Source organism: Macadamia integrifolia, chromosome 14 (assembly GCF_013358625.1).
Source record: "Macadamia integrifolia cultivar HAES 741 chromosome 14, SCU_Mint_v3, whole genome shotgun sequence".
In the NCBI taxonomy this organism is placed as follows: domain Eukaryota; kingdom Viridiplantae; phylum Streptophyta; class Magnoliopsida; order Proteales; family Proteaceae; genus Macadamia; species Macadamia integrifolia.
Genome location: NC_056570.1, coordinates 4,967,809 through 4,979,047, shown reverse-complemented (window position 1 = coordinate 4,979,047; position 11,239 = coordinate 4,967,809). Strand labels below are relative to the sequence as shown.

Sequence of the window (11,239 nt, the reverse complement as noted above, 5' to 3'; positions counted from 1 at the left end):
TTGCAAACTAGCATAAATAGGATTCCATACCATACTTTACTTTACCAACCATTTAGGTACCGCTTGCAAATAGTCTATTATAGGACTTCATAATGTGTTAAATCTTTAATCATACCAATTAGTTCAATTTAGGATTTTATAATTTCATTAACCATCCATCTAGGCTAGGCTCAATTAAACCCATTAGTTCAATTTAGGATTTCATAAGTTCATTAATCATCCATCTAGGTTAGGCTCCATTAATCGAGTTAGTTCAATTTAGGGTTTCACAAATTACTCAACTAATCCTAGGTTTAGGCTTATTTAATTAGCTTAATCTAAGACTCATAATACATTAATTAAATCATTTAGGCTTATTTAATTAGCGTAATCATTTCATTATTTGCATCATAACCTAGCTAGCACAATTTAGACACTTGGTTTAGGGTTTTCACATGTCATGCTTAAATACCTAGTTTAGGGTTTTCAGTGACCTAGATTTAGGACTAGTTAGTAGGGTACAAACAAATTTTGGTCAAACAAAGAGAGACCGGCCTTAGGGCCGGGCAGACTGGGTGCTTAACACCTTCCCAGTCTGTCACTTGACACTTGTCCAGAATCTTGGTGCAAACCAGCGTTATCCATCAGAGTCATTAGTCTCTCTCCCTTGATTGGGGGAGATATTTATGGGTCCTAGACCCTTTCTAGGTGGCGACTCCCTTTTACCCATAACGTGTATCCCCCTCTCGGCATTTGATGACCAGGGGATACTATCTCATCTCATTAGGGTCGAACCCTAGCGTGTGTACTCGCGCTACGCGCCATATGGCGATTCCGGGGCGGAGGTCCATGATACATACAGTATGATGCATTTGCTATAAGGAAATTTCTATTTCTTACTTTCATCTGTGATTTGGTGATTACTTCTTAGAAGTCTTTTGTGGGAAAGACATATTATAGTTGGTTCTTGTCATAATTGTACTTAACAACTGTGTCCTACTTTATATGCTGACCAGCTTTTTGCTGATAAACGACAGTCTGAAGAAGAGTTCTTCATGGAATCATTAATCTGCAAAATGGATGTTGATTGCAAGAGGTTCCTAATCTGCAAATTGGATTTAGAGTGTGCAAAGACCTTGCGCTTTGAGACTGAGGTAGGTATATCTACTCTGTGATTATATGCATATGTTCTGAAACACCTTTCAAACAATTTACCTGATTGGTCCCAATTACTTATCATAGTTCTAAGGGTTAAAGGATTGTTGGCATGTTGCGAAGGCCCAAGTTTGTGGTTAAAGATCTTTTTAATTATTTGAATTTTCTGTCAATGCAGTTGGATGCTAATTTTGGACAAAATTCCGTTGCCTCAGAAGAACTTACATTTCGTGGTTGCACGAGTGATGTGCCAAGGGCATACTTATTGGGAAAATCGCCATTCCCAACTTTAGATTTATTTGTGGAATCTATTGCCTCCATTGGAAATGTATCAGGTAGAGTAACACTCTTTTGCATCAATTAAATCTTGTGAATGTTTACTATCTTTAAAATAAAAAAATAAAAATAAAAAGGAGATTGTAAGCTATCTTGTCCATGTTTCAAATTTACTATCGTTTTATAGTTGTAGGATTTTTTAAAATCAATTGTTTCACTGTTGAAAAGTGGGAATATTAGAACTGTTTTTCTTTAGTTAGTCTTAAGTCTACCTTGATCTCAATTTTACCCAAGCTTCATCAATCTCATGCTCTGTTAAATATTGTCGATGAATTACTCAAGGTTGCACACATACACCATAACATTTCGCATTGGACCCATCAAGCATAAATCTCATGCTACATTAACAGACATTATTCTTTTTGACCTTTTTGCAAATGTGTCTACTTTTCAAGCTCCTTGTGGAAATTTTATGCTGATTTTTTTTTTAAAGAGAGATTTGGGTATCAAAGAAATTTGAAATAGTTCAGGGGATCATAATTAGATAAACCTATTTAACAAGTCGTACATGTTGGTAATCTTGTTCTTCAATAGCTATGAGCATTACCAACACAACCATGGTGCTTGACTTTCAATTATTTGCCTTTTTGTAACTCGTAAAGTGGAAAAAAATAGAACGTCTAATGGGCTTTTGATTAGCATCACATGAAAAAAGAGGACATTGTGGAGAAAATTAATAAGGCTCAACTCCTGCTAACTCCTTGAGAGTGAGTCCACGCATGACTTGATATTTTTACATGCTTCATACCAAGGTTGCCCATGCATGCTTGAGCATGGGCACAAATAGCATTTTCAAATTCTGAAGCTGTGAGTTCCTGTGGGGGCTGGGTTTATTTTCTCCAATAATATAACTTGGGGACCAAGTCTTGTTTCATTTGTTCTTTCTATTTTTGTAAAATGATTCATAAGGAACCTCTATTCTATGAATATCTTTTTTTTTTTTTTTTTTTTATTTTTTTTTATTTTTTTTATTTTTTTTATTTTTTTAAATCAACCTTCTTTAATTGTATCACAAAATTCCATAGGACTACATTTTAACGTATGTTTTTGATGTTTTGGTACCACTGTAGGAAGAATCCGAAGCTGGTATTGGTTCTCAGAGTACGGTTTGATGGTTTATAATATGTTAAGGAATAGATATTGTGAGAGGATTGGTAGACAGCACAAAAGCAATCACGGTAATATATATATATATATATATATTTTTGGGTTATTTACCTCATCTTCTCTGTTATGTTTTAAGCAATATGTGCCTCTGAAAAAATTCACTGCTTTTAAAATAATTTATGTACCTCATGCCTTATGTTGTGTGCTCTTTCTGTTGTCAACTAACTAAACATACGCTTATTTAAATTTTCATAATGCTGCTGGTTTAATGGTAAGAAAACGAGTGTGAAATAATATCCATAATGCTGTAAAGGGATGCTGTCTTAAAACATCTGCCAGACAAAATGATATGGATTTTAGAAAATTAAAGTGTAGAAAACGGAGGGTATACATACCTACCTACTTACCCCCAAAATTTTTGTCTTGTATCTTTTGACAAATCCTTTTGCTACTGGACACTGTTACTTAAACCCAATCTATTCCCGTACCATATGTTTTTATGTTCTGCATTAGGACCTCTTTTTTCTCCCTTTGTTAATGTCTTCCCACAAGTATTTGAAGAAAAATTGCTGGAAAAACCTCATTTTAGGTTGCAGCATTGAGTTTCTGCTTGTGGCTCATTGACTTTGACCAGGACAGTCGAAAATATCAACAGCTCCCTGCTCCGTACTGCCTGAGTGATTTTTCAAGTGGTTTGTCCACCAGTCTGGCCAAGTTTCAAACAACTCGTGTATAACTTCAATAATCTCTTTTTTGGCACCTAATTTGAAATACTACATGGTCCTTCTGTAATGAAAACAAACTAATGTGGGACTAATGTCTTGTTGATTCAGTGATGTACATTGTCGACTTAAGAAGGGCTGTCTACTATCAGAAATGTTTTGATCCTGATTGCAAAGGTTCAGAAACAATTTTCCTTCCTTTATTGTCTTCATATGAAAACCTGTTAATTGCATGAGCATTCACTTTCACTGGGATAAAATGGTGGCACCAGGTTATCGATCTCCACTCCGTCCAATCCCCTCACATGTCATCCCTGATTCAATAAATATGCTCAATTCACAACAGATAGAGCATCATGGAGGGACGATGACGATGATGAATACTCACATTGATCAAAGTTTTGGTGGAAATGATTCGGAAAACCTGTCTGGTAATAATGATGAAAGCATTACAGACAGTTGCAAGAAAGATGGATGGTGGGTTGAAGCGATAAGAATTGCAGATAACGTTGAAAGTGTGAAGACAAAGGGACTCAGCGACATGGTTTGTCCGGTGACTTCATTCCCTCAGGTGATAAATTTAGTTAGCAACTCTGTTTGATCCAGATTATTCATCTGTGTCTAAATTTTCAGCTCCCAATTTCATTTCACACAATTTGCACCTCCTCCACCCCCCCAGCCGGATCTTTCTTTTCTTTTCTTCATTTTCAAATATGATTGTGTTAGAGCCTTAGAGGGCAGACTCAGGTGTTGAGTGGGTGGATTTCGGTGGCTTGGCAGTGCTTGAGGATTGATCCCCTAAATGAGTAATTACTCTTGGACTTGAAGATAAGGTGGCGATGCTAGCCTCATGACACCCATTTCACATGGTTCACACATGTGTCTAGGAGTCAGACTATCTGATTGCTAAATCTTTGGGTACAGGGCCTTGGCTAATTTGGATCCATCAACTCAGTTCGGTGCCACATCATGCATAATAATGATGTGCAATATGTTTTGAAAGCAATTCCATTAATATCTGTATACATTCATATTTGTACCATATAGCAGAAATTTAGCAGTTTAAAGAGATGAATATCTGATCCATCACATACTGAACTGGGATTCTTTGCTTCAAGAGGCATGTACTTCATCTTATTTAGGATCATAACTCTACTGTGGACCTAAAAAATTACTACTAAAGGTTTGCAACTCCAATTTTCACTTGCTGAACTCTGCTCTTTGCATCCGAGTAACGTTCAAAATTTATGTTCTCTTTGTGACTGGCTTAATGTCTTCATGCATGGCATGTAAGCAGAAGCCTGACGATGAAGATTACGAGTGGTGGATGGTGGTTGAAAGGACGGCATCTCAGACTGAAAACCAGGCCTTCACACAATTAGTTCTGTGATGACAACAGGGTACCCTCATGATGAAAAGTACATCTTGAGCTGTCTGCTGCCAAATCAGTGAAGCATTGAACTTTCTCTTCTCAAGATGCATGCCACATATTTGAATTGACATTTGGAACTCCCATCTCTTGCAAAACCTATGCCAGGATGGGCTGTAATGATGAATTGAAGCCATCACCTAGTGGCATCCCCATTCCTGTTTAACACTTGATTTGGTGACCTTGTTTAACATTGGATGTTTCATTGCGCTGCAATAGAAAGTTTCAGGTACTACAGGCCACCACAATGATCTTCAAGAATTTATTAATATGTTGCTGGTCAGCTACCATGAGATCATGATGAAATTTACATGCAAAAAAAGGCGGATAGATCAAAATATGCTGGATGGTTGGGACTTGAACAATGCTGATCAAATCAAGCTCTAGTTTGCCTATCTGGTTATCAGTTAGGTAAACCATTTATACATGAATCACTAGCTTTTGGATAATTGATCTTTCTAAATTGTTCAAACTGATCATGAATTTGGTTGATCTCCCACAAATGTTATGAAGATAATGTAATGGTTTGTGTTTATAATGTTTATTCCTTTTATTCCAAGAGAGGCTAAGGTTACTGGTGAGATGTGGCGGGTTTCTGTTGATACTTTGATTTGGGCCTAGTTAAGAGAGCAGATCAAGATAGGACCTATTGCCGAATCATTATTTACACAAAGAGTTTCCAAGTAAAGCACAATTTGAAGGCATCCTCCAACAGGTGAGGTTAGAATTGTGGAAGATATGCCCTTCCCTTCCACTAATCTCAAAAATTATGAAAGCAAATTTGGTCCATAACGTAGAGAAATTGAGTCGTGAAACTTCTCTGGCAAAAAAAATTCTTTTCCATCAAATGTGGCACAGCTATTGTGCTATGTATCTTTGCTGATATAATGGTCCAGCTAATTTTGAGCCATGTGGTAGATGATAGGGAAAACTTCAATTGTACAAAAAGGTAGTTCCACCATGGATTAGCCACAGTCAAATTTGATCTCAGATTCAATCACATGGTCTCATTGCATAGGAATACGTTTTTCTACCGCATCAAGTTTTTAGTTTGACCTAAAAATTTTTCTTACTACATTTGTTTTCATGTAGAAAGGTAGGGAAGAAAAAATTTCTTGTAAATTAGGATTTTTCTCTGTTTTGTTCTAATATAGCATGCAAAATAATAGATTGGAGAAGTAGGAAATTTTCTAGTGAAATATGCTTTGCACAAAAAACTTACAGCAAAAAAAACAAGGCCAAATTTATGTAAAACTTGTTTGAAGTTGAAATTTATGTCTTTATCTCAACTAAATGGGGCCAATTATATGGATCCTTGCTTTCTCAATTTTATTCGAAGTCATATACATGGTAGAAGGCTTAGGTTATGCATATCTTTCCTCACCACCTTTAATAGGGTTAGTTAGGCTTGCCTTGGACTCTTTGCTTTTTCAATTTGGATCATATTACTGTTTCAAATTGGAGCATCAAAAGTTGGGGTGTCAATTGGTCTGGCCAGGCCGATTTTGGTTCGACCTAATCGGGTTTCCCCACTTTAGGATCTGGCACCATGACCGGCCTATTTAAATAGTTGGTCATCATTCTAGGCTTGGTCTCATTTATTAACGGTCAGTCAGGTTTTGGTCTTTAATTGGAATAAACAGATCTTAATTAGGTTTCAAACGGGCTAATGACATTCATTTCTAAGTGGACTACAATAGGGTTCTAAACAAGTTATAATCATGTTTTAAATAGTCTTTAAACGTGCCAGGACTTAGTAAATGGGGCTCTAAACGAGCTCTAAGCAATGTATAAACATTCCTTAAACATGTTAGACCAAGTCAAACTTTTAATCGATCGGTCCTTATCAGGTGCCAATCAGGTAGCACCTTGCACTAAGAACTACCTAGTAGCCTGACATGATTTTTAATTGGGTTGATCTGATTGGGATTTTAAACGATTGAGTTCGATCAAGCTTGTCCATCTAGATTTGTAATTAAAACTTTTAATCTAAAGGCTTTCGTTAAACATAATCATGCCACCTCAAACAATCCTCATCTACCATATCATGGATTGAAACTACTTCAAACTCAAGCTATAATATCTCACCATCCCCATCTCAAATCACTTTTTTTTTTCTTTTAATTAGAAATCTCAGCTACATTGACTTTGTCTCTATAATGTATCATGGATCCATGAGAAACGTGGTTAGTTTATTATGTGTGTGTTTTTTTTTTCGACTTAAGGGACCCACTATGGATCAAGCCTTCTGCACATGAGAAACGTGGCAAGTTTATTATGTTTTTTCGAGTCGAACACCCCCACTAAAAATCAGTTTATTACGGCGCTCTGTCTCTCTGTCTCTCTCTCTCTCTCTCTCTCTCTCATCTTCTTGTCTGAGACCGAATCTTCGATTCAATGGCAACGGCTTTTCCTTTCTCTCCCTCCATAGTTCTTGCCAAATCCACCACGAATCGGCTGAGCTTTCGTTTAGGATCATCATCGTCTCTTCGTCCCTGCAACAACGACAACAATCATCGCAGCTCTTCCACCGGCCTCGTCTCGTCGTTTCCTCTACCTCTTCCTTCAATCAAACTCCCGCTAATTGTATCCGCAACCGCTGCTGCGATCGAAGTCGAAGAAGTTACAACTGCCAGAAATTCTTCGAAGATCCTTCCTATCCGAGTTGGTCATGGTTTTGACCTCCATAGATTGGAGCCTGGGTACCCTCTAATTATCGGTGGAATTAATATCCCCCATGATAGAGGCTGTGAAGCTCATTCCGATGGTAATTTGAGTGTTACAGTCGAAGAAATTGGTTAATTAAGGATTTTCTTTATGGGAATTTTGGTGTTGAAGTATTTTCTCGTTGGTTGTGTTGTTTGTTGTTGCAGGTGATGTGTTGCTTCACTGCGTGGTCGATGCAATTTTAGGTGCGTTGGGGCTTCCGGACATCGGGCAGATCTTCCCAGATAACGACCCTAAATGGAAGGGTGCAGCATCTTCTGTGTTCGTTGAAGAAGCTGTGAGTTTGATTCCATTTTCTATTAGCTGATTTAGCTCTGATCCTTGGTTGCTACCTAATTATTAGGTAAGTAGGTATGCTGTCCCTGTTCTGATGGGCCTAGACTCCTGCTTACCCGCTCTGTTGGTCTTCATGTTACTGGAATGTCAAATGGAACATCTTCATACACAATAATAAAAAGGCAAATCTAAATTGAATCACCAACAAGCTGAGTTAACGACTGCTAACGACAGCATTTTACAGTATATATAAATCAGTAATAAATGGAAAATGTCAATTAAATCACCTACAAGTTGACAGAGCATACATACTTTTCAAAGCCTTTCTAGAGGACTACCTTATGGAATGCTGCAGGATCCATTCCTTTTCCTATTAATTCCCAGACCAACTTGTGCACAATTTCCAGCCACGCTTGCTACTTTCTCTACCTTGAGGATGGCGTACTTACTTTTACACTAATAGCTTCTATTCACCAACCAAAGTGTTGGGGGTAATATGTGACACCAAATTATAGAAAGTTACACAAGGAACTAGAATATACCATATTAAATCCTCTTCCTATGTCTGCCCTTAATATCTTCATCATCACCCACACTGAAGCATTGTCCTAGTTGTTTTGCTGGCTACTTGTCAAGATTTATGTGATAGGCATCATAAGAATTTTTTTGTTAGCTGGCAATTCAATGCAATCATTAGTGTTCATCTTGACTTCAGGCCAGCAATGAACAAAAAGCTCAATAATGGTGGAGCTATTTAACCCTTGCCAACATGCTTCATATTCCCCAACCCAACACCACACCCCCCAAAAAAAAAAAAAAAAAAAAAAATTGTGGGAAAGAAGTTGGTATATTAAGTGCTTTGGTAGACTATGGTTAGCTTGCTTGTTGAAATTGAAACGATATTGATAAAAAGTAAAATGGCTTCTGTGTGATGATGAAATTCACGGAAAGCCATTACTGCCAATATGCTTCGCATTATTCACAATCCTTTTTTTAGAGCTATTTTTTTAATCCACTTTTGAACACATGCTTTAATTTTGAGAAATAATTTGGGGAAGTCGGATGAGTCCCACTTTTATGATTGATCAGTTGGATTTGCTAGTTTTAACCCAAAGTTCTGGTTTGGTACTGTGAACATGTCAAAATTCACTCATTTATGCAAAAGTATTTATTGATAGATATTTCCACAAAGGATTCATTGGCTGGGGTATTGGATAGATAGGATATCTCTAAGGATGGGTCTGCAGTTCTACTTTAGAGTTGAGACCTGTTAAAAGTGATTTCAGCTATGTTCTTAGAGAGTGACCAACATCATTTTCTTGCCTCCTTGTGGTCAGCATCTTCTCCCTTAATAGTTTTTCCCTCGCAATGAAGCTGAACTTTCATGGATTCACTAGAGCCTAGACCTATTGTAAAAGTGCTAATCTTGAAAATTTGCTTATTTTGTAACTCCTAGTGGTGAGATTGATTTGTGGGCTGAGATGATTTCTTCCTTTTTGTGTTGGCTTGGCCACTTTAGGGATTTTGATGAGTTGATTGTGGAAGAGGATTCTCCCTATGTCATTGGGGCAAATTTATAGGCTGATGGGAGCCCATTAGGGTCTCTGATCCTCTTAGGCAACCGTAGGTCTTGGCTTCCTTCATAATGACTTGTTTCTTTCTAGGTGTTGATAGACTGCCAATTTGTTTGGGATCTGGGTGATTAGACTACTGTTTTTATTTTTCTCCTCTCCACATGGTTGTTGCTAGCCTTCTCTTGGCTGTACTAGTAAATTATGTTTTCTACGCTATGTGCTTTTTTGTGAGTTTGTGGTTGCATCGTCTAGTTCAGAGCATTCTGTACAAGTTATACGTTTTTCAACAAATTGAATTCATAGTGACATGTGGAAGTAGGATCAGCATCACCGCTTGGGTTTTCTTATTGCTGCTTGCATGCTCTTCAATTGGTCATTGGCTGCATTGTTATTGAAGTTGCACTCAAAATTGTTGTTTTAAGATTTCTGGTTTCTGAGCTTTGCTCTTCCATTTCCTTCATCATGCTCCCTGATAAGTGATAACTGAAGAGGTAGCCAGTAGCATTGCGCTTTGATGCCCAGGTGATTAATATTGTCTGTCTTATTCTATGTGATGTTTCGCATTCAGGTGAGGCTGATGAATGAAGCAGGTTATGAGCTGGGAAACTTGGATGCAACCTTGATTCTGCAGAGACCAAAACTGAGCCCACACAAGGAGGCTATGAGGGCCAACTTGTCAACACTGCTCGGTGTGGATCCTTCTATCGTCAATCTCAAAGCAAAAACTCACGAAAAGGTGGACAGCCTTGGAGAAAACCGAAGCATTGCAGCTCATACTGTGGTTCTTCTAATGAGAAAGTGAAGGCACGAGCATCTTCCAAAACTGCCCAGTGAGGTAATTGAAATTTCTTTTCTGTTTTATATTCTGTTAGCAGAATGTGTTACTTTGTCCTCGCAGGTGAGGATTGAGGACTATGTGGTCACTGGCGTAATGGGGCCAATGTTCACCATTGTATGTAACTCATTTATAGTATAGAATAATCTTCAAAATAACAAAGCCTTATCCCAACTTAATGGGGTCATGGATCCAAGTACAGCTGAAGAAAAAAAAAAAAGAAAAAAACAGATTAGTAATCACAAACGAAGTAGAACACAGCTAAAGCGGGTTCGCTATCTGGATATTAGCCCGCCAATTTGCTCTTTTCGAGACCATTCTTGGGAGAAGGCCTAATTTGTGTATGTCTTTCCTCACAACTTCTCCTATGGTCATTTTTGGTCTGCCTCCAGCTCTTTTGGGTCATTCTATTTGAATCAGATCATTCCTCCTTACTGGTGCATTCGATGGTCAGAGTAAATTATAATTTAGAATATCCAGTTAATTTGGTCAAAATATATCTTTGCAGATGTACTGTTTCTAAGGTATTCTATAAGCTCAAGAATTGAAACTGTAAGATGAAATTATTCATGAAAGGGATAATTGCACCCATGAATCCAACTATAAATGTTATGTATGGCCATTTCTCTTACAGGAGAAAGATTTTCCATTCTTTAGCCGGAAAGATATGTGGCCATGAAAGAGGGAGTAAGTGGAATAGAACTGATGGGTGGTAGAGTCGTGGAAACACTTGTTTATTTCTTATTTTGGACCTTAGCTCTATGGAACAATATTATATTTTGGACCTTAGCTCCTCCTTACTGGTGCATTTGATGGTCAGAGTAAAAGAATATCCGGTTAATTTGGTCAAAATATATCCTTGCAGATGAACTGTTTCTAAGGTATTCTATAAGCTCAAGAATTGAAAATGTAAGATGAAATTATTCATGAAAGGGATAATTGCACCCATGAATCCAACTATAAACATTATGTATGGCCATTTCTCTTACAAGAGAAAGATTTTCCATTCTTTAGCTCGAAAGATATGTGGCCATGAAAGAGGGATTAAGTGGAATAGAACTGATGGGTGGTAAAGTTGTGGAACCACGTGTTTATTTCA

At 37.6% G+C, this 11,239-nt stretch overlaps 2 protein-coding genes across 2 annotated transcripts in view; both read left to right on the top strand.

Moving 5' to 3' along the window:
- The window catches only part of LOC122061684 (DNA-directed primase/polymerase protein), a 109,229-nt gene extending 103,942 nt beyond the window's left edge, over positions 1-5,287 (top strand). Inside the window, exons 9-14 of the mRNA XM_042625100.1 lie at positions 1,017-1,133; positions 1,313-1,469; positions 2,541-2,648; positions 3,411-3,476; positions 3,572-3,870; positions 4,597-5,287. Of these exons, the coding sequence (XP_042481034.1) occupies positions 1,017-1,133; positions 1,313-1,469; positions 2,541-2,648; positions 3,411-3,476; positions 3,572-3,870; positions 4,597-4,689 (840 nt within the window). The 3' untranslated portion in view covers positions 4,690-5,287. The remainder of the gene's footprint in view (positions 1-1,016; positions 1,134-1,312; positions 1,470-2,540; positions 2,649-3,410; positions 3,477-3,571; positions 3,871-4,596) is intronic.
- Positions 5,288-7,035: 1,748 nt separating this feature from the next.
- On the top strand, positions 7,036-10,314 carry LOC122061017 (2-C-methyl-D-erythritol 2,4-cyclodiphosphate synthase, chloroplastic-like). Its single transcript, XM_042624169.1, has 3 exons — positions 7,036-7,495; positions 7,602-7,732; positions 9,874-10,314. The coding sequence occupies exons 1-3, from the start codon at positions 7,126-7,128 to the stop codon at positions 10,105-10,107; spliced, it is 735 nt and encodes a 244-aa protein (XP_042480103.1). The 5' UTR covers positions 7,036-7,125; the 3' UTR covers positions 10,108-10,314.
- Positions 10,315-11,239: the final 925 nt, after the last annotated feature.

Bases quoted from the DNA above. Each gene is read 5' to 3' on its own strand.
- LOC122061017 (XM_042624169.1), top strand. From the start codon at position 7,126: ATGGCAACGGCTTTTCCTTTCTCTCCCTCCATAGTTCTTGCCAAATCC. The intron at 7,496-7,601 runs GTAATTTGAGTG...TTGTTGTTGCAG, and splicing joins CTGTGAAGCTCATTCCGATG to GTGATGTGTTGCTTCACTGC. The intron at 7,733-9,873 runs GTGAGTTTGATT...TTTCGCATTCAG, and splicing joins CTGTGTTCGTTGAAGAAGCT to GTGAGGCTGATGAATGAAGC.